Genomic DNA, 22,018 nt, shown 5'->3' with positions numbered 1-22,018 from the left:
AAAAAGATAACAAAGGTACCCCTATTGGCAGTCTTCATAAATATACATTTTCACATGATTTTTTTTTTTTATTGGATGTAACGTTCTTTTGCCGTTTCCCCCCTTGCAAAACACTATTAATTTAGCCAGTGATTACAAGATGCCCGGTGACTTAGGTTTATATAGCGCTCTCTGCTGGTCAGTGAATGAAAGTAGAAAAGAAATGCTTGCTAGCTAGAAAGTCCCTCTTCCCTTTATATTCTGTCTCTGACCACTTGATCACAGATCACGTTCTCTGGTACTTTTCCATTCTCGAGAAAAAAAAATTAATAATAATAAATTCACTGGAAATACACTGAACTGACTTTAACTGATAAACTGACTGTTTCCATTGTCCTCTTGCATTAGCAGCACACGTTTTTTCTGTTTTAACACTGTAAAGCTGTTTTGACACACTCTGTATTGAATAAAATGCTATATAAATAAAGGTGACTTGACATTACTTGGTGCTTTTATAGTGAGAATTAAGCATTAAAACATGTTTACAGTTTCTTAAAAATATTAATTTCTTTATCTCTGGATTCAAAGAAAAGACAAAAACAGAAGTTTTTTATTTATTTATTTATTCTAAAGTTATTTTTAATAGTTTATGCTCATCTACTAGAGTCCCATGCGATTAATGATCTCAGCATTATCCACTATCACACAGGGCCCTATCTCAAGATCATCATCATCATCATTATCATCATCTTCATCATATTCATCATCATATCCATCTTCGTAGCACTGTGGACGGAGGCAGCGGAAGCAGAACTCATCTTCGCAGTTGGGACAAATAATGTAAGGGCAGCCCTCACCACTGTGTGTTACTAGGGCCTGGCATCCCGGACAGGCCCTGAAGTATGGGCATCCATCCACTGAGCTTTGCGGGTCACTGATCTGTTTGACGCTGAGGAGGGCAGCACGGAGAGCACAGTTCGGCAGCCCGCAGGAGTTGGTGGCTGAAGCGTTGCATGGCCACTCTCTCTGACACGCCCAGCAGAACTGAAACACGCACCTCTTTGCTTTAGAACAAGGTCTGCAGACTGCTTTCTGTCCATCCAACTTTCTGAAATCAGACTGCTGACAGCCAGGACACTGCAAGGCAGACAGACAAGTTAAATCATTGCCAGTATGTGATGACAGAATACTTTTGTCACTATAAGTGAGTCATTGAATCATTCACTCAGGAGATTCAGTGATTAATTTGCTCAGAATTGTTTGGAACTATAAAAAACACAATATTCTGCTATTTAAAATGTTATTATATGAGTGTTATTATAAATGCTATTATATTAAAGTTGTCTTCTTATTGAACGGTTGAACTGTATCAGAGCATAACATGATTTAACACAGGTTGCAGTATATTGCAGTGTCATCTTTTGGAAAAACAGATGTTAAAAAGATCCTAAAAACTTCCAAATTAATATATCTCCTTTCTTTCTTAGTATGCTGTCATAATGTGGGTAGTTTTTACAAATTCATAAAAATAAAATGAAAATATCAGTAGCACCTTTAGACTGCTCATGTTTAAAGTTTGTTGTTCCACATCCACAGATCAAAAGAGAAACCTGTGAACAATATTAGTTACAGTCAATAGTGAGTAACTGTTCACTTAAAGTAATGTAATAATAAGCCACTGGTGAAAAACATGAGCACAGTTTTCAAATCAGTCAGTAAAAGGGCAATAAAATAATAACAATAATAATTAAAGCAAACAAATACCTTCTTCACTGGCAGATCACAAACACACCATACTCAACACTTGTCTGTGGAAGGAAGCTGTGTTCCTGTCTGTAAGCACAACTCCAATGAGGGGGATTTCCACAGTTATATGTATCTTTCACTTTTGTCTTTACTTATCTTAAAGGGTTAGTTCACCCAAATATTAAAATTATGTCATTAATGACTCACCCTCATGGCGTTCCAAACCCGTGAGACCTCCGTTCATCTTCGGTACACAGTTTAAGATATTTTAGATTTAGTCTGAGACCTCTCAGTCCCTCATTGAAGCTGTGTGTACGGTATACTGTCCATGTCCAGAAAGGTAAGAAAAACATCATCAAAGTAGTCCATGTGACATCAGAGGCTCAGTTAGAGCATCAAAAAAAACATTTTGGTCCAAAAATAACAAAAACGACGACTTTATTTGGCATTGTCTATTCTTTGTGCATTCACAACACTGCAGTGACACTGCTGACGTGTTATCTTTGTTATTGGGCGCACCAGAAAACACATCAGCAGCGTCCTGAACGCACTCACAACAGATCTAGAAGAGAAGAAAATGCTGAATAAAGTCATAATTTTTTTTATATTTGGACCAAAATGTAATTTCGAAGCTTCAACAAATTCTAACTGACCCTCTGATGTCACACGGACTACTTTGATGATTTTTCTTACCTGTAAGTTACGCCTTCTTTCTTTTCGTGAACATTTGGGTGGTGTTGTGCAAATATTTCCACATAGTGTAGTAGACATGTGGGGGCGTGTTAGAACGAGCTGTTTTAGGAGGCCTTGGTTGACTCTTAAATTTTATAAAGAATATCTCTTTGGGTTTGAGACTTTTGCAACTTTACAGATCTTCTATATTCACCGAGAGCTTGTAACACTCCAAAGAGAAAGGAAAAATGTAAATTGCATCATATGACCCCTTTAGAACAGACCAATTTGCGGCACAGTGCAAGTTCAAAAGCGTCATAGTGTAAACTGATGGATAGACATAACAAAATCATACCTGAAACAGAATACTTGTGTTTGGGAAACTATCATATATGGTGTTAAGTTAATAAATGACACAGCAGAGGATAATAGCTCCTATTCTCAGTTTTTATTTAAGCTCCATTGAGGCAAGTCGATATCGCCATCTTGTGTTGAAAATAGAAACAGAAACGAACGATTCGAACAAGCTGTACCTGCATGTTCTTAACATTAATCTTTCATCTACTCTTGTACTGTACAGCTTACATAACTCTGGGCTGTTCCTGTGTACACTTATCAGTGTTTACAAATGATCAAGAAATGACAGCGATTGTTTGTGATATAAGCAAGGCTACAGTCAGGGATACGACATGGCTTTTTATCTGTCCCGTACAGTAATGTATTGTGCGAACAGGATGTCATTAGTAAATGATAAACTTTGACGTGAATGGCAGGTCGGACCACATAACAGACATATCCCAAAAACCACACTTAGGATCCACACAATATTACAGTTGTGGAGAGCAGGCCTACATACAGTAAACGACCTCTCACCTGTTAACACGAGCACTATGTTTGTTTCGAAGAGGAGTTACACTTCAGCGGATCTGTTCAATTCTATTCTGCTGACCAATGACAGACAGGCCTCGGCGAAGGGAGGAGCATGCATATAATTACGCCTGTGAATGTGTGTGTGTGGAGTTTTTTCCAAACTTTGGAGCATACCAGAAGAAGCTCGTTTTATTGTACAAGTGTGACAGAAACGCGTGGTTGCAAAGAAGATGGGAGACACTGCAGAGTGGAGCTGGTGTTCCTTGGTGTTGAGCAGCATCGGCTCTATTACGGTTGTTTATTACCTGCTGAGGTGGTCATGGCAGTGTTGGCAGGGGTTCAAAGCGTACGTGCTCTCTGAGATCTGGCAAACGGACCTGAGGATATATGGCCAATGGGCTGGTAAGGTTTTCTTCAAAGATGCACAGTGGGTTCCGTTTTCTGATTATTATTTAATTATAAAATTATCTATTGTTTAGTATAAATGCATTAGAGGAGCAGGAATACACCAATCACGTTTAATAATACTAGTGCCACTTAACAATTTTCCTCTTCTTTAACTATTAATGGTATGGCAAGCTGTTGTAGCATTTATTCCCTTTAACTAGCGATCCAAAATGTATTATGCTGCTATTAATTCTTTTCAATTAAATTATTTGTGATAAGAGTGATGAGTTAATACAGCAGTGCTACTGGTAACAAATTAAAAAGTGAATTTTATGGGGTTATATCTAAAATGTGTTAGCTATTCACTTCCAACTAGTGTGCATTCCAGTTGTCCCTGGTAGTCATTATAGTTCTTCTAGCAACGAATCATCAGGCACTAGTACTTAGTTTTCAATTTATTAGGTTCAAGTATCCATTTATGCAAATCTTTTCTAATTGTTACTAATAACATTTTGATGTCTTACTATTTTTTTAATAAATAACTATTAATGACCAGTTGAACAGATGCTAGTCACCACTGTAATAAGTATTAGTATCTAATGAATAGTTAATTATATAGGATTCAAAAAGATTCTAGTTACTATAACATTGTGTACTAGTAATAAAAAACATACAACTTAAAAAAATGCATGTTAAAATAGCTTGCCATAAAATTCTAATTTCTAACATTTGTGCCGGTTTGTACTGCTCAGTACTGGTTTCTGCTGGCCCACCTGGTGGACCATGTTAACCAGTAGAATCCTGGTAATTAGCTGGTGGACCACAGGGAGTCCAGCAGGCCGGCAGGTGATGCAGCAGGGTCAGCATGATGTTTGTGGTTACATAGGATGGGGACATCACACCAACATCTGAAACACAACATGTGCTCGTGACCTGCTTTGCTTTTTTTTCTGCAGGGGTGTTCTTTTGCATTGGTTGTACTGTACTCATTCTGCTCAAGGCATCTGCATAGCCAGAAACTCAACATTGCTGCCTTTTTCTTGTTTACATAAAATGTGCATATTCCAGACATAATGAAAACAGCCTTAAAAATCAGACACAAAGAATTATAGTGGTTGAAGTTAGGTGATCTAATGATAACTGACAATGGAACAGAAAGGATGGGATATTTCACTAAACCTTCCTGTCTCTCACAGTTGTAACTGGAGCAACATCAGGGATTGGTCGTGCATATGCTGAAGAGGTCAGTAAGCTACTCTCTTTTCTGCAAACATTAATTATGTGGGAGTTTAATAGCATCCGTTTTGATACTAAAAAAAAAATAAAGATAAAATTCTCTGCAGATATTTGTACTTTTTCATCTGAGTTGCATGCTTCCTCTAAGCCACATGCAATATTTGACTGATTTTGGTGTCCTAAAATGGCTTTAGCCTTCACTTTAAGTCAAGAAATATCAAGTAATTTTCATTAGAATGCAGCGTTTGACAATATAGGAAATTGCCACAATCAACTAGTCTGGAGGATCCAGAAGCACTATTACTTCCAAAATCTGCATGGATGTGGTCAAGTATGTTATCAACTAAAAATCTGGGACACTCTTGACCACCACATTGTGTTGTTCTTGTCCTCTGTGAAGGAGTAAGTATGTCTGTTTAATGAGAGGATGTCCATAAAAACAATGTGTTTGCACTCCTGCACATCTAACAGAGAATAAGAGGGACTCCTGTGATCGGATGGATAAAAATCTGTTGAAATGCATGGTTATATTTACTATTCTTACTATATACATGAATCTTTGTGGGTGTATTTGTGCCTTAGCTTGCCAAACGAGGATTAAACATTGTTCTGATCAGTCGCTCGGAGGACAAGCTTCGCAGCGTTTCCAAGGAAATAGGTAAGTTACAAAGTAGAAGTCAAGATGAAAAATGTAGCTTCTCTAAGTGATCAGAGCAGAGACAAATCCATCAGTACACAAAGCCTCAACTACATCATTTTAAGATTTAGGAATTGTAGGACTGTAAAATGTTATTTTCACACATTTAGACAGAGCTGAAAGAGTATAAATCTGTAAATCTGTATGTGTTTGTTTCAGAATCTCAGTACAAGCGGCAGACACGTGTGATTCAGTCAGATTTCACAGAGGGACATTCCATCTACTCTGCTATCGCACAACAGCTAGAGGGCCTAGAGATCGGAATTCTGGGTAAGATAAAGATCAGCAACGATGTGTAAAATACTGAAGATGGTGCAAAAGAATTAAATGAATTTTGGCAAGCCATATAGGGGCCATAGATTAAATGTTTTTCATTTCTGGAAACAAAAATCATCATTAACTTACAACAGTTCAATAGTTAGTATAATAAAACACACTCAGTACAAAGTACTGTCTACATTTATTCATATCCATTATTAATCCTGTCCCTTTCTCTGTAGTGAACAATGTAGGTATGAACTATACAGGGGTTCTGGCAAATTTTCTGGATGTTCCTGATCCACACCAGGTCTGGCTCAGCTTTTCTACACCACACAGCTTGACTTTCTGCTCTATTGTAATCTGAATCGATTGTATGAAAGTGTCTATTACATGAAGTACTTTTTTCTGTCTCCAGAGAATCACACAGGTGATAAACTGTAACACACTGTCCGTCACTCAGGTAAGACTATCTGTATGTGAACTTGTTTATGCATGGCCTGTTATAAGATATATTTGTTATATATCATCTTGACATAGCAGCATACATAGGCTTGTTTACAGAATGTGTGCCTTTTTTTCGTCCTTTGTGTGCATGTGTAAAACAACATATACAGGGGTTGGGAAAACATGATGTGAATACCTAGGAAATAAGCAATATTTCTTTCTAGTGGCATGTTACCACCGCTTGCCTTTAATACAGCTTACAACCTTATTTGAATAGATTCATATAACTTTTAAATGGTCTCCAATTGAATGTTGTCTAAAAAAAAGAAAAATCTGCCAATTGCTTCAGAAATGTTAGAGGGAATTGGCTTCTTAATCTACTCTCCAAAACTGGCCACAGGGATTTGATAATATTAAAGTCAGCTGATTGAAAAGGCCAGGGCAGATGTTGAAGTTCATCTTGGAGCTCCATTTGCAGAGGTTTTCTGATCATATTGTATGGTTTTCTGATTATATTGCTCGCATTTTAGCATTGGTGTTCATATTGAAAGTTTTAGCACTTACAGCTCCATGTGTTTTAGCTTTGTAAAGTGCACTGTGGTTGGGGTTTTTTCCTGTGGAAAGAGAGTGTACATAGTTGGACACAAGTGACTTCATTTCACTTCAAGGTGAAAGATTAAGTTTGCTGTCCCTTTGCAGTAGTTGTTCTGTGTTGTTTGGAAACAACATTTTTAGTACTTGACAGTTCCTATCATTCACATTTCCTATCATTCATTCACGCTGAAGAAGTCTTGCCATGCTTTGTTGATGGCAATCATAATCATAAAGTAACCAAACAACTGGGCGATTAACAGACGCTCCTGCTGAACAGGTTCCCGGGATTTGTCTTTTTAGTAAGTCTTTTGCAAGTCATCGACCTATTGACCTATGGCTTACTAAACACTGCTGAGCACAACTTAGAAGAGTATATTCAGGGTTGCCAACTCTCAGGCCTCTGGCGTGACACTCGCGCTTGGACTTCAGCATGAGATTGATGCTGAAAGTTTGAGTGTCACGCCAGATGTGTGAGAGTTGGCAACCCTGGTATATTAGACAATAGAAAAATAAATAAAGATAATGGCAAGGTTTTTTTTTTTTTTTACTGCAGCCTACAAACCCAATATTAAAGGGGTCCTATTATGCTTTTTTAACTTTAGTTAGTCTACAATGTTGAAAAAAGATCTGCAAAAGTTACTTTTTAAAAACTACAACGAATGTCGTACGATTTGTTTGGACTACAACGCATATTTTCAGGGATTTGTGATGGCGCCAAGTGGAGCCAATCACAACACAAACTGGCCCAGCTAACCAACCACAGCACATTTCATATTTCAGAATGCGGGCTTTCATTTGATACAGGAACTATTCGAGCCATTCATGCCAGACTGGGGAGAGAGGTGTTGTAATGTAAAATATGTGAAAAATAATGTGTTTTTCCAACAACCTAGTTTGAGAGCCTTTTGTGGACTGTTGATTGTGGTTTCTCCCTCTGTCCATATTTGGTTGTTCCTGTTCTCATTATTAGTTAATCACCTCATTGTGCTCACCTGTCTACCCCTCATTATCTGCCCTATATCAGTTCCTGACACTCATTTTCCATTCGGTCAGTTATTGTGAATGTGTTCTCATGTATGTTTTCCTGACCCATCTGGATATAACCCCTATGTGGATTAATAAAGACTGTTTATCATTATCTTTGTTGTTCTGCTTGATCACACACACAGACTTTTGAAAACGTAATTTAATATACTGATTTGGTTCTCACTTATTAATGGTACATAATATTGTCAATGTTAAAAAACAGCCAAGTTTCTATTAATTTAAATACTAAATGAATTTTTTAAATGGTAGTGTTTCATAGATTGAAAAACATTGATAAGATAATAATTCTCAAGCACCAAATCAGCATATTAGAATCTGAAGGAAATATAAATACACAAAACAGTCATTTTAAATGGTAATGTTAAACAATATTACTGTGGCGCAATGATCTGTGATTCTAATGACAATACGGATTTGGTGGCGATGTTGATGACAAGTGTTGTTTTGTAGATGAGCAGACTCGTTTTGCCAGCCATGCTTGAAAGGTAAACACATAGCCGGATCTGATCATATCTGATTATTATGAAAACTGTGTTTGTGTTTTAACTGAGGGCTTGTGCTTACTCTCAGGGGGAAAGGCCTCATTATAAACATATCATCAGAAGCTGCATCTCAGCCCCAGCCAATGCTGTCGTTGTATTCTGCCACTAAGGTGCATCTTTGCCACACACAAACCAAATTCCATGCAGCCTTACAGAATAACACACAGAAATAACAACTAAAGTGGGTCTTCCTCTTCTCCTACACCTAGATATTTGTAACATATTTTTCTCGCTGTCTGAATGCGGAATACAGGTCAAAAGGAATCACGGTTCAAGTAAGTCCAGCACTAGTAAATATCTTGTACATTTGTTTTTGCTGAATCTTAATGTTGTTTCTCTGCCTTTGTCCAGTGTGTGGTCCCGTTTGTAGTCTCCACTAATATGACTCATAACGTGCCTGTCAGTCCGCTGGTGAAAAGTGCCGCTTCGTTTGCTAGAGATGCTCTGAACACTGTGGGTTACACGACATACACAAGCGGATGTTTAACTCATGCACTGCAGGTAAACACCACTCACAGTCAGTTTGAATAATGTGGGATAACAGATTTATAAACGTTTATACCCTCTTCCCAATATATATCTCAACAGTTATATGTACTATATAAACATACAGGGTTTGTTTTGTAGTGTCCTATACATTTTATTTTAATAATTTAGAAGTATGAATATGTTATGGATTAATTTACTTACCATCCTTTGTGGTTTCAGCACTTTGCTCTGTCGATTGTTTTCCCGGGTTGGCTGCGTCTCTCGTCCTATTGTGTGCAACGCATGGCAAAATTCGCTAATAGCATTGAACCCCAGTTAAGGGAGATGATGGCAGAGCCAAAAAACAAACAGGACTGACACAAACCGTGGACCACACAGATGTAATACACAAACATGCGTGTAATGGCATCAACAGTAAGAACTTAGCACAAAAACTGTTTTTACTGCAGTGGCAGGAAAACAGATGTATTATTACAATAGGGACAATTTTCGTTTTTATGGTAAGTTGGCAGATATATGGTCTTTATAAAAATAACTTTTTGTATTTGAATCAGAATCAGGAATCTGAACCTATGGACCCTTTTCATGATTCAGTTCAATGACATTTACATTTTACAGCAGGGTAAATTGAGAAGGGTATGTACATTTAACTTTCCCTCCCTAAATAAATGTATATTGTTTAATGGAATATATATATCTACACTGTGGTTCAAAAGTTTAATAATTAATTATATAAGCTAACATTTAATTTTCAAAAGGCATCAAGACCTTGAAAGATTACTTTTATGATGGATATCTGTTTAGTTACAACGGCATCATGTTTCCCCTTGTCTTATGTGTTGAATGAATCAGCTTTTTTTTCTTTTCTCTTTTTTAAATGCAATATGCCAGTTGTGATGCTTCAATGTCTCGTTATGTTGGCAGTAATTAACATATGAATGATTAGATACTATACTTTTTAACTATATGGGCCTTTCATGCAGTTGAAGTGTGAAAATGTGAAAAATATCCATAGGATAGCACTGAAGAACAGTAACTACTTTATACTATTGGTTATGACTTTTACATGCATCATGTATTTATTGCTTTTCAATAATGTGACATTAAAAATCAGTCTAGACTGAAAGAAAAAACATTATATAACATAAAAAAGACTCAATGAAGAAAAAAAACAGAATTATTTTGTTTAATGACAGTTTTCTACACTCAGTCACATGATTGAGCTATTGTATATAATGCTGAGGAGCCACAGTACATCCTAACTGGACTTTTTGTTGAGCTAAATAATGCACCTCAATGATTTCTGATCTCAGATTTCTAAATACTTCAGATTATATGGAAGCTGGATTGTGTAAAGTGATTTTTGCACACTGAAAGCACTGTTAAAATATTTATATATATATATATATATATATATATATATATATATATATATATATATATATATATATATATATAATAAATGTACAGAATGGAATTACTTGTACACATCTGTTGTTTAGCATAAGACTCTTATTATTACAGATACGATAAAGCCTGACATTCTTGGACTTGTGTTTTTGTTAATGCTTAACACGCAGGCAAATGTGCAGAATATTCAAGTATTATTTTAACCAGTGTCCCTTTTTTAGCTGGCAAAGACCAGCAGAGTCTCAACACAAACATCATCTTTAGCCCTGACCAATCAGACGCCGTCCATGAGCTTTCAGCTCCGCTTCAACCCAATCAGCATGATCATGAGCACAAAGAGCATTTGAACTGTAAAAACTACAAGAAACACACAAAATCAACAGGGTGCAAAAAGGTAATGCAAATGGTCAGGGGAATTTCTTGAAGTCCACAATATGAAATCCAGAATTACTAATGAAAACAGATGCTCAAGAAGACTTACATTCTCATACACACACACACACACAAATGTAATAATAAATAACATGTCTATATAATTGCTCAAATGACAGTAAATAAACTATGAATGCAGAAATTCAATCAAAGTTCTTCCATGACACCAACAAATCCACAAGGGCTCCTCAATGGCTCACAAGCTGTAACTGGGTCACAAGGGATTCAAACTGTTTTATACCAAGAAAAAGCAGAAATGATTAACACAATTTTCCAAAAGTGCATTACAATAACAAAAAGCAAATACACATTAACCTTTCCCTATTACAGTGCAACTGTAACCACATCTCTTTTAAGGCAAACTCTTTCCATCCTAATTAGTCAAACCTAGTTTTTTCCATATTGCATCTTGCACAAACACATAAACATGGATCAAACACATAAACATGGATCACAGGATATGCAAGCACTCACTTTCCACAAACTCTAAACGTACTGTTAATGAGAACAGATGGAGGCACATGGAGAACTCAAAAATAACTGTTCACTACATCATGATTTGGTAGTATTTACACATAAACCCAAAAAAGCAGTTTTCACCAATGACACCAACTCCATCCATATGTTTTTAAATAACATTTTTACCAAGAGGAAATAATTCCCCAGTTTATGATATATGGTCCTCAAAATCATCTGCCCTTTGAGAATATTAGGAATCAAATACACCTGTATTCCACTCATCACACAAACATGTTTTGGTTATTGTTTCTCAGAGTTCAGTACATGTGACCGGTGTGACCCCGTGAATCAAGAGAGTCGGGCCCAGGTCTCGCGTCAGCGTATCCAGCTGCGTCAGGTACTGCTGTGAAAGCTCAGAACTGGAGGGAGGGTGGGGCAAATACAGGAAGCGGACTGCTGCCGTAGAGCTGTGTTCCCTCAGCAAGCCGTTCATGGTACACAAGAAATCCTCTGGCACTTTTTGACCCTCTGAATTTGGCCCTCTAAACATGCATGGCACGTTATCACACGCCACGATCTTAATAGCGGCACGAATCCTAAGCATTCCCAGCAACTCTCTAAACTGCTCCTCATTGGCCAGCCAGCCCTGGTCTCCTGACCCTGATGCCACACAGACAAATATGCGTAACCTGGCACGGCGCCACCTGTTGGCCATGTTTAACACGCACGCCATCTGAAGCAGGAAAAGACTGGACACGTCTGCGTAACTTGCACTGCCTGGAGACAGTAGGTTAGTCGGCCACACGTCAATGGTGTCCACATTGTCATTTCCCCTGCCTTTGCTCTCAGGCGGCAACTGGAAAAAGTAGCGGCCTAAACAAACGTTCTTGCCCATTTTTATGGCATCACAGATGATGCTCACGTACTCCTCAGGCTGCAGAGCGCGAGGGCTCTCGGCATGGCGCACGGGTGGAAAGTGAGCCTGTAAGGATGGCAGGTCCACCCCAAAATTATCCCCCTCACCCCTATCACCCTTGCAAAAGACAGGGTCCTGCAGGAAGTAGTCCTCTGGATAGCAGTTGTCATAGAAGCCCAAGACCAGGGTATTAGGCTTCATGCCTCCTGGAAAAGAAGATAAAAATGATGGTCCGACTACATAATACATCTATATAGATACGCTGCAAGTTTTTGAATCATGATAAAGAACCAGCTCATAAGAGTCACTTGTTTACGAATCAGGCTACAGTGGTTTTAGATGTTTTTGATTCATTAGAAGGAACTAGCTCATTAGAGTCATTTGTTTGTGAAATGGGCTACACTATTTGTGCTCCATGTTTCTGAATTATTAAAAACAATCATCTCATAAGAGTCACTTATTTATCTATTAGGCTGTTTGTCATGCTTTTGATCGTCTAAAAATGTATAAAAACCTGGCTGCACCTATCTTGCCATGTTTGTTATTGCATGCAACTTGAAGAGGGGAAAAAAAAGTCCATAGAAAGTTGTTTCTTGCCCTTTTTTTGCCATACACTTGGCCTTTTTAGTGCATCACACAGAGTACAGACTACAACTAAAAATATGTTTAAAAGAAGAATGCAATTTATCAGAAAATCTACAGTATGTGATTTCATGTGTGATAGCAGTGCTCATTTACAGTCAGCTCAAGATTATGTTCAGATAAACTTAAGTTCATCTGCATGCAAGTGTTTAACATTTTTTATCTGAATAACTTTGTTATCTTAAAAACAGCTCTAAAGCAAACATGCTGTATTCTTGGAGTACTTTTGTGATGTTTTTATGCTATTGTTTTTTTTTTTTATGTGAAACTATTTGTGCTGCCATCTTGACTAGGACTCTGGAAGAGGAGATCTTGTATCGCAATGGAAGTTTCCTGGTTAAATAAAGGATCAATTAAAAAATAAATGATTAACATACACTATGCTTTTTTTACACTGCAATTTTTTACATTGTGGAGCAGATGCCATCTCTGAACTAGCTGAGCTCTTACACAAATGGTGTTGAAAACACTACAATAATGTATTTACTGTATTATTTCACTAGATATGTACAGTACTTGTACTTTGTACAGTAAACAAAGATGTAGTCTAAATGATTAATCCTGGCTCTGTGCCATAAAGATAACGCGATAAGAAAATGTCTCACCTAGACCAGTGATGCGGAGCAGATGCTGAGTGCCCTGCCTGACAGACGGAGAGAGAGTCAGATCCACAAAGGCCTTCACACCCAACTTATCCACTAGACTCAACCAGAAATTATACTGCGGCTGCACCGGGTCTGCTGGCAACACATCTGTGAGAGACAGAAAGAAAGATTTCACATTTGGTCATGTGGCCCTTTCTATTCTGACAATCAGTGTGCAACAACATGAAAGTAAAATGGATTCACAGTAGTTGGGCTGTTTAGTAATCTTAAAGGTACATTCCAATCAAAAAATACTTTCATCATATAGGTATTTGTCCTGAAAAAGATAGTAATGTTTTTCGTCCATACAATGAAAGCCACACTTTTTTATGATGGATTAATCTGCTTTTTGTTTCTGTGTGACTTCTTTTGGACTATTTAAAAATAACACCCATTCACTGCCATATCAAAGCCTGGAAGAGCCAGGACATTTTTTTTTATATAATTCTGATTGGATTCGTCTGAAAGAATAAAGTCATATACATACAGGATGCATTGAGGATGAGTAAATCTTATGGTCATTTTCATTTTTGGGTGAAATATCCCTTTAACAGTCTTCAGAATAATCTTCTTTCTTTTTCATGTTCCACAGAAGAAACTGTCAAACAGGTTTGAAATGACATGAGGGCAAGTAAATATTTTTTGTCAAACAATACCTTTAAGATCATAAACTCATCCTATGGAGGTGGGTATGCCCGAGTTAACACTGATTGAAATGACCAGATTACAATGGAATGAGAAAAAACAAACGAACAAACAGAAACCATCCTTAGGCATTATGGTGGATTTGCTCAAATTTCTCCCATCTTAAATTAGATTTCTGTAGACCACTTTTCATTGTCATTGGAGGCTAGATTTCCTCGCAAAGTGTAATAAGACTGTGATATTATCAAAATCTCTAAGCATCCCGACCAGCCATAGCAACAATGACCCTGCTTACATGCACAGGAAATAGTTTTAGTCCAGAGATTCTGCAGACACAGCCTTTCTATACATTTCAAGAGATTAAGAAGCAAGTGAACACACTTTATGTGGTAAATCTTTGCTCAATATGCCTTGTGAAACATTAAATTGCCCCCTAACCCCAATACCCCTGTTGTCCTACCCAGATCTCCAATCTGCACATGCCCAAGAACAAACAGCCCTCCTTTCTTTAGCTGGTTGACAAAGCAGATGAGCTGACAGGAGGAGCGTGGGTTCGCCACCATCAGTAAGACCTGAGGCCGCCAGAACTTTACATGATCCTTACGGGAGTCTAACATCAGAAGGTACTTCCTCACCTGAAAGCAGCACAGAAAGACCAACCATGCATTTAAAGTTCAGTGCATTCACGTGCATGTGTGTGTGTGTGTGTGTGTGAAGGTACCTGATGGAAGATCAGCGCTTGGCTGATGTAGCCCCAGCTGCTGGTGGGAGAGCGGTAGTGCAGGAACAGGAGGAGGAGCAGCAGCAGTGCAATACTGGCTGAGGAATACACTGGGTTTATCACGAACATCATTACCACACAGCTTATAATACCCAACAAACATGTGTGCCATGAGAAAAACTGAAACGTTGGCCTGGAAAGAGAGGAAGAAAAAAGAAAAACAAAAAATGATCAAAAGTAAAGTCAGTTAAGATTTTTTTTAATGAAGTTAATACTATTACTCAGCAATGATGCATCAAATTGAGCAAAAATGCCCACACACATACACACTTTGAGCAGTACCTGAAGTTTGGAGCAGAGGCCCATTCCAGAGCCAGACAAGCCAAATCAACCGCCGCATACGCTAACAGGTAAAACACTGTGACAATACCAGCAATCACATTCAGTTGTCCTGCAAACAGTGTACACTACAACACACACACACACACACACACACAGTCTTAATATCAGGTGTCACAGAAATAACATCCAAAGAAGCACACAGCTCCCTATACCTGCACCAGACCCCAGGTGTAGAGCACAGACACCCACGGGTTCCCAGAGCTGGAGGTTACAGCGGCCGGAGCCAGAGGAAGACCTGAAACCAGATCAACAAAACACTGACACACTCTAACAGAGAGGAACAGTACCATCATCTCACTCCAGGATAATATTACACCGTCTTATCATAACAGCCATGTCAAAACCAACAATGTAACCTAGTAACTGGGTCAGCAGAAGATTGAAATAATAATCTTTATTATATCCAGTGTCCCATACATCTTTCACCATTTACCTGTTAAACAAATAGTGCCTTTGTAAAGTATCCTGGAATTTTAGTGAGTAACACAAAACATTTCGACTAAGAATTGATGTAAACATTTAAATCATAAAAGTGGTGTTTTCCCCCTTCTGATCAGAGTAAAACCAAGAAAATAAACCCTACACACACTGGTAAGCTGTGGTTAAAATGCTACATGGAGTGAAACTATATTGTATTGTATTGTATAGCCCTTATTTGTAAGTCAAATACATGAACATGTTTTTAGTGAAGCTTTGTTCAAGCAGACAGAACAGATCAGATCTCTGCTGGGCTAATGTCATTTTACTGTTTCCATTTTAAATGCGGTGGTGCAACACCATTAAGCAACTATGCAAAAGCTTTGCCACAGGTACATTATAAGCATTGTTGCCAAAACTGCCATGTGGTAGGATTTTAAACAGGCCACTGACCTAGGACTACAATAAATGGTGTGACATTAAACCTTATAATAATTTTAAACGTTTAATGCGCTACAATAAATTATAACAAATAGATTCCTATTGTTTTCTTCTATGAAAACAACAAAAAATAGTGAAACTTTTTTTTTTTTTTTTTTTGCATTGCAATGAACAGGCTTATTCTTGAATTCTGAATTCTTACATGCCTGATGTCTTATTCCTGGATTTTTAAAAAGTAGTTCGACGTTACATTTCCTCAATATACTGTGTAATCTTTCATTGATAATTTTCTGTGATTCCTGTGACTGATTTGTTTATATGATTTGAGAGGAAAACTTACAATTTTCAATAAAATCAATAAAAATCACATTTCAAAATAAAAAAAGAATGGCTTGTTTGGTTTCGATTATGCCTCCTCAGCTTACTGATTTGAGTAGAAAATATTTATGATTATTGTATTTTTTTTTTTTTTTTAGATAAAGTGCCCTTTTTTTACCTTTTCACACAGAATATGAGCTCTTCACACCATATAACAGCCTATAAAATGTGACAAAAAAAAAGTTACACTGAAAAATTTTCACTAAACATATTTTCCTTAGAAACCATGAATACTGCTTTCCAAGTACTGCTCACTAATGTTTTCCAATAACACTTCTTGTGGAGATGTCAACCACCCTAACACACACAAACATCTCAGTATCAGTTTCCAGCCTGAAATACGTCCTTTAAACAGACTAACCAAAAAGCTGGTCCAGAGCAAGCGCATGGAGGATTCGAGAAGCTCCTATCATGGAGCACATAGCAGCTGAGAGAGATGCACAGTACACCCCAATCGTCACGAACGGAGGCCACACGCTCACCCGCTGAAACACTGCGTAATCATTGATTAACAACAACCTGAGAGAGAGACACGGAAATAACAGAAAGAAGAAGGGAGAGATGAATAAGAAGGGAAACAAAACATTGTGTAAATGTTCCTGTTGTTCCTTGAGTGTGGTAAGCGGCACCTGTCACAGGTAGAGCTCAGGAGCAAGAAGAGAAGCAGATAAACAGTGAAGGTGTATGACACAGCTATGATGGTCCCTTTAGGTATCGCCTCACTGGGGTTCTTCAGCTCACCTGAGAAAGTGAGACAAATCAAATGACATGTTTACGACACTCATCCATTATACCAGTGTTATCAATTTTGCTAAAGGCAATACAATTACACTGACAACCGAAAAGTCAAGGAATTGTGCAAATAAAGGAAGCGTGTGAATGGTGTCAGAGGTTGTCTGGTTTTGTACCCGACATGTTGGCTCCTGCCATGATGCCTGTGCAGCTGGTGAACATCACAGCAAAAACAGTGGCGAAAGACATCATTGTGTTGGTACTGTAGTCCAGAGAGTACTGCGCTACAGGAGGAGACATTTGGACAATATTCATGCCAGTGCAGTAATTATATAAATGAACGGAAACTGTTTTATGCCCCCTGATGAATGACTGCAGTACAGAAGCGGTTATATTCGGCTGCATTCATGGTCATCCATAATCTTGAAGTAAAAACTATGGTTGGTTTATGATTAAAACAGTACTATCCCTGCCATCCCAAACAAACACTTACTGCATATAATCAATTTATACAGCACTTTATTACTGACATTGCAAGGCTACAGAACATCAGAATCATAGTATAATTTAAATATTTGTTTCTAAATGTCATCAAAATCACACATAGAACATTTAACTATATCTGCATTTGGTTCTATGAATACTTTTAGTGGAAAAAGTTAATTTTCTCTACATTCACCAAACCACAATAATATCACCACCATGAAAATCATTAGCAAAAGCTGCTGCAAATATGTTTGTACATGGGCCAAAGATAACTTCCTGTTTCTGCTGTTGGTCTCTGTACATCAGTCTACATTGGTTGCTTATCTCGGTTATATTATTTATAAATATCTCTTAATTAAAAACTTTATAAAGTAGACATTTTTCATCCTAAACATTTAGCATCTATGACATCTATATCTCTTAAACAATTTGTTTTGTGTTTACCAGAAAAATGGCATGATGGCACATATCTGGATTTTAAAAAATTGGTGCCATGCCTGTTTTGCCGTTAAAGTCATTAGCTCCTTATTTTGTTAGTGCCAAAATCAGCTCTTGTCTGTGTAAAATGTTGATTTGAGAAATGTTATGTCTCAGTTGCCATTAAAATTATATTGTATATACAGTACATACTCAGGGCCATCCTTAGGGGGTTGCAACTGGTGAGGGGGCCCCACAGCGAACAGAGGGTTCAAAAGCATTTATTTGAAACAGATTACAACAATTTATGTCTTTACTGTCACTTAGACCAATTGCTTAATAAAAGTATTAATTTCTTTAATAGAAAATCTTACTGAGCCCAAACTATTGAATGGTACTGTACATGCATGTTATATACTATACAGGAAAAACTAATTATAAATTCCTTTTACCAGTAAATCAGAATATTCCTTTGAGGAATATCCAATTTCTTTTGTTGCACTTTTTCAAAATGTCATTACTTAAGTATAAAATCATGTAATGTTTATATTTCACTACCCAATATACCCTTGTTCCCACTAAATGTTTAATTTAACACACAAGACAATCGACATCTGTTTCATTTCTCTTCTACATATTTTGAAATATAATTGCTAAATAGCCTCAATGACCATCATCACAACCGTCACTCTCATTATTGCATTAATGATCATCTTACTCACGTCCGAGGTTGTTTTTTAATGTAGTGCCATTGAATCCTGTGTAGCTGGGGTTGACGGTGACCGTGTGGTTGTTGCCGTATGTGTGTGTGATGTTGAAGCGTTGTGGACTGACTATCAGGGGGCTGATGACGATAGAGATCAGTGACATCGTCACCACAAGCAGAATGATGAAAGAGGCTTTGGCGTAGATATGAGCACCAACCAGACACACCACCAGACATAGCAACAGCACAAGAGAGGAGTACAACACAGTGTACCAGTAACCCTGCGGCAACACACGCAGCCCTTGTGACCCAGCAGAGCCTAGAGAGAGAAGACAAGAGAGGCTTCAATCTAAAAACACAAGCTATACATTGAATTGCTTTAAAGACTGTTTTTAGTACAGTGTGATTCAATGCACCGCTCACCTGGATCCCTCCCAAAGACGTCCAGTATGGCCTCCACCAGGCCGAGTACATAAACGCCACATGCACATACCTTCGCCAAGTAAAACATCAGGCCAATACTTCCTCCAAACTCTGGTCCCAGAGAACGACTGATCATGACTAAGATTAAAGAGTTAAAGGTCAACAACAATACACACACTCAGATTCATAAATGAGTGAGTCTGCATTTCTAGCACTCTCTATGACACAGAGATTGGTTAAGGATACAGTAGGCCCCGCCCCCTTCCACTGCTCCATTAGTTGAAATAGCACATATAGACAGGATTGTCAACGAGATGATGAAGTAGGCCACAAACAGCATGAGGAGACCATGGAGAAGACCGGCATGACCCACTACAAAACCTGCAAAATCGACATATACTGTATCAGAATAAATTATGCACAAAAACCACTGATCTACAGTATAACATAGAATATTATAATATAGTTTTATATATATATATATATATATATATATATATATATATATATATATATATATATATATGTAGATCAGTGACAAAAACACATCTAAGGTCACACTAGGGTCATAGTGAAAATGTTTTATTAAGTCTCTGGACATCAGCTTTTGTCTTTTCCCATCTCTTACGCACCTGTGCGAAGAAAGAGCACAATACTGAACATGGAGAGGATGGTGGGCACCATGACGCCAAAGAAGGTGTTGAGTTTGCGGGGGTTTGATTCGGGGGATACTTGTCCTGTCACTGCTGAGCCACCCCTGGAATCTTCAGCATCACCCATCATGCTGTACACCCCATGAACAAGAAGAGGGGAATGCTCGTTTGCCATGGTCTGAAAAAAAAAAAAGAGGAACCTGCAATAAGAAAGATTTTGAGTGTTTCCTGGTTAGTACATACAGTACAAACATTTTTCATGATTTTGAGCTATTGTACAAGCTGTTATTATTATTATTATTATCACTAAAACATTCATAGTGTACACTATCGCACATTTGGGGTAAGTTTTTTTATTTTTACTTTAATTCCTTAAACTGTTTAAAGGTGACAGTAAAAACTTTTACACTTTTAAAAAATATTTATATTTAAAATAAATGGATTAAATGTAAAATAATCCTGATTTTTTTTTTTTTTTTTTTTTTTTACATTTCATGCATCAAAGAAACCTGAGAGAACGTTACAAAACAACTGTTAATTAGTATTATGTTAACTATGAGAAATGTTTCTTGTGCAGAAAATCAGCATATTAAAGTTATTTCTGAAGGATCACGTGACACTGAAGACTGGAGAAATGATGCTGAAAATGTCAGCTTTGCCATCACAGGAATAAAATACAGTTTAAAATAGAAAACAGTTATTTTAAATTAAAATACTTTTTTATAATATTAATGCTTGTACTGTATGTTTGATCAAATAAATGCAGCATTGGTAAGCAAAAGAGACCTTTCAAAACACTGACATTTTTGTTGTTGTAATGTAGTTATTATTTTAAAAGCATAAAAAATACGTCACTCTTGATGATAATTGGAATATTTATGTTTTTCTTTCTTTCAAACACATCTAGCTGGTGGGTTTACAGCTTTAGTCACCATAAATGTGAATGATTTAGTTTTTTGTTCATTTCCATTGCTTTTTTTACGCCTGTAAATCACATTTTTCCATTTAATCTTAATCTCCAAGACCATGGAAACTCTTGATGCTGCAACACCTTGAAAGTCCCACTGATCGCCTTTTGAACCGTTGGATCTGTCAAGAAGCGGAAGTAACGTACACGACCATGTAAACAACCCGACGTACGCGTTTGAAAAACAATTGTATTACAGTCTTATATAAGTAAAGAATAATAATGTAAAACTACCCCGCTGCTAAAACAACATCCGATTAGTTGTCTACTAACGTAGCAGACATCCATCCCAGAAAAGTCAGCTGGCATTTCTAAATGAGTCCGCCGCCTCATCAAACAGAAGTCACGGATGCTCGGGCGTGTAAGGTTTTAAAGACACAAATAACGTTGAAGTAAAGTAAGCAGATGGAGAAGTAAACATGACCTACCTATCCTTATGAACAACTGGGGCGACGCCAATCTGAGAGCGGTATGCAACTTCCGCTTTCAGGAAGAAACTAAACAAACCACAAGGGAACCAAACTACTCGTTTTGACAATGTGGATGCAGGATGTCCTGAAACCGATATGTTTCATCACAGCATCTTGTCGAGTTGGTTTTGTTTCTTTAAAGCTTCGCAGGTAGAAAGTTTTCGTTGCAGCGTCAGATCTCGTGATCAAACCCTCGGGACATGACGGATGAAGAGCGCGCTGTGGATCTTAATATGAACAACAGACAGCAAGACCTAATGAAAACATAAATCTATTATGTAACGATGAACCGAGAGGTTATGATCGCGTATTCTTCATGCTGCAGCACGGCTGGGACTGTACCGCCTGCCTCTCAATTTGTTTAAACCATAGACTCAGACTGTATGGTTTTAAACAAGTCACGGGACAGAGGAAGTGCCCATGTGACTTCAGGGAGAGGACGGGTGAAATATCACAAGTGAGAGACGATTTTGAGCTGAACATGAGAGAACCGAGATGTTTACTCTTTGATCCGTTATTTAAACACCTAGATATCTGATACAAGTCAAACATTCTGACATCAAACCAAGTACCACACATACCCATTTCTTAATTTTAGGTTGCAGTAAGAAAACTATGTACTTCAACTGCAAACAAGGAGCACTTTAGCACAATTCCCCCAGTAGTACGATAACCAAAAAAATGTATACATAA

General features: G+C 37.6%; 3 protein-coding genes across 5 annotated transcripts; 1 reads left to right on the top strand and 2 right to left on the bottom strand.

Moving 5' to 3' along the window:
* Positions 1-593: 593 nt before the first annotated feature.
* Positions 594-1,870, bottom strand: LOC128003834 (E3 ubiquitin-protein ligase RNF14). The gene is made up of 3 exons (XM_052592557.1): positions 1,744-1,870; positions 1,532-1,589; positions 594-1,116 (listed from the first exon to the last, which is right to left on the bottom strand). The coding sequence occupies exons 2-3, from the start codon at positions 1,544-1,546 to the stop codon at positions 640-642; spliced, it is 492 nt and encodes a 163-aa protein (XP_052448517.1). The 5' UTR covers positions 1,547-1,589; positions 1,744-1,870; the 3' UTR covers positions 594-639.
* Positions 1,871-3,317: 1,447 nt separating this feature from the next.
* On the top strand, positions 3,318-9,940 carry LOC128003818 (very-long-chain 3-oxoacyl-CoA reductase). The gene is made up of 11 exons (XM_052592556.1): positions 3,318-3,669; positions 4,851-4,897; positions 5,473-5,548; positions 5,747-5,857; positions 6,088-6,155; positions 6,264-6,308; positions 8,384-8,418; positions 8,504-8,585; positions 8,685-8,750; positions 8,827-8,976; positions 9,184-9,940. Exons 1-11 carry the CDS (start codon positions 3,498-3,500, stop codon positions 9,319-9,321), a joined length of 990 nt encoding a protein of 329 aa, XP_052448516.1. The 5' UTR covers positions 3,318-3,497; the 3' UTR covers positions 9,322-9,940.
* An 801-nt stretch (positions 9,941-10,741) lies between these two features.
* On the bottom strand, positions 10,742-21,742 carry LOC128003729 (solute carrier family 12 member 9). Of its 3 annotated transcripts, none has more exons than XM_052592549.1 (14): positions 21,284-21,742; positions 19,868-20,066; positions 19,482-19,616; positions 19,236-19,373; positions 18,829-19,131; positions 17,380-17,487; positions 17,101-17,212; positions 16,833-16,990; positions 15,388-15,470; positions 15,176-15,300; positions 14,834-15,026; positions 14,573-14,747; positions 13,429-13,575; positions 10,742-12,387 (listed from the first exon to the last, which is right to left on the bottom strand). In XM_052592549.1, exons 2-14 carry the CDS (start codon positions 20,061-20,063, stop codon positions 11,576-11,578), a joined length of 2,685 nt encoding a protein of 894 aa, XP_052448509.1. In that variant the 5' UTR covers positions 20,064-20,066; positions 21,284-21,742; the 3' UTR covers positions 10,742-11,575. The 3 variants fall into 3 exon arrangements, with proteins under 3 accessions (XP_052448509.1, XP_052448510.1, XP_052448508.1); XM_052592550.1 differs by having other exon boundaries at positions 19,868-20,088; positions 21,284-21,738; XM_052592548.1 differs by lacking the exon at positions 21,284-21,742 and adding an exon at positions 21,090-21,244.
* Positions 21,743-22,018: the final 276 nt, after the last annotated feature.

The sequence above is a fragment of the Carassius gibelio genome, chromosome A5 (assembly GCF_023724105.1).
Source record: "Carassius gibelio isolate Cgi1373 ecotype wild population from Czech Republic chromosome A5, carGib1.2-hapl.c, whole genome shotgun sequence".
NCBI classification, from domain to species: Eukaryota; Metazoa; Chordata; class Actinopteri; order Cypriniformes; family Cyprinidae; genus Carassius; species Carassius gibelio.
This window is presented reverse-complemented; position numbering and strand designations above follow the sequence as displayed.

Bases quoted from the DNA above. Each gene is read 5' to 3' on its own strand.
- LOC128003818 (XM_052592556.1), top strand. From the start codon at position 3,498: ATGGGAGACACTGCAGAGTGGAGCTGGTGTTCCTTGGTGTTGAGCAGC. The intron at 4,898-5,472 runs GTCAGTAAGCTA...TTTGTGCCTTAG, and splicing joins GTCGTGCATATGCTGAAGAG to CTTGCCAAACGAGGATTAAA. The intron at 8,977-9,183 runs GTAAACACCACT...TTGTGGTTTCAG, and splicing joins GTTTAACTCATGCACTGCAG to CACTTTGCTCTGTCGATTGT.
- LOC128003729 (XM_052592548.1), bottom strand. From the start codon at position 21,188: ATGAGGCGGCGGACTCATTTAGAAATGCCAGCTGACTTTTCTGGGATG. The intron at 20,067-21,089 runs GTAGTTTTACAT...TTTTTTTTTCAG, and splicing joins GATGTTGTTTTAGCAGCGGG to ACCATGGCAAACGAGCATTC. The intron at 17,488-18,828 runs GTGAGTAAGATG...CTCCTCCTGTAG, and splicing joins ATTAAAAAACAACCTCGGAC to CGCAGTACTCTCTGGACTAC.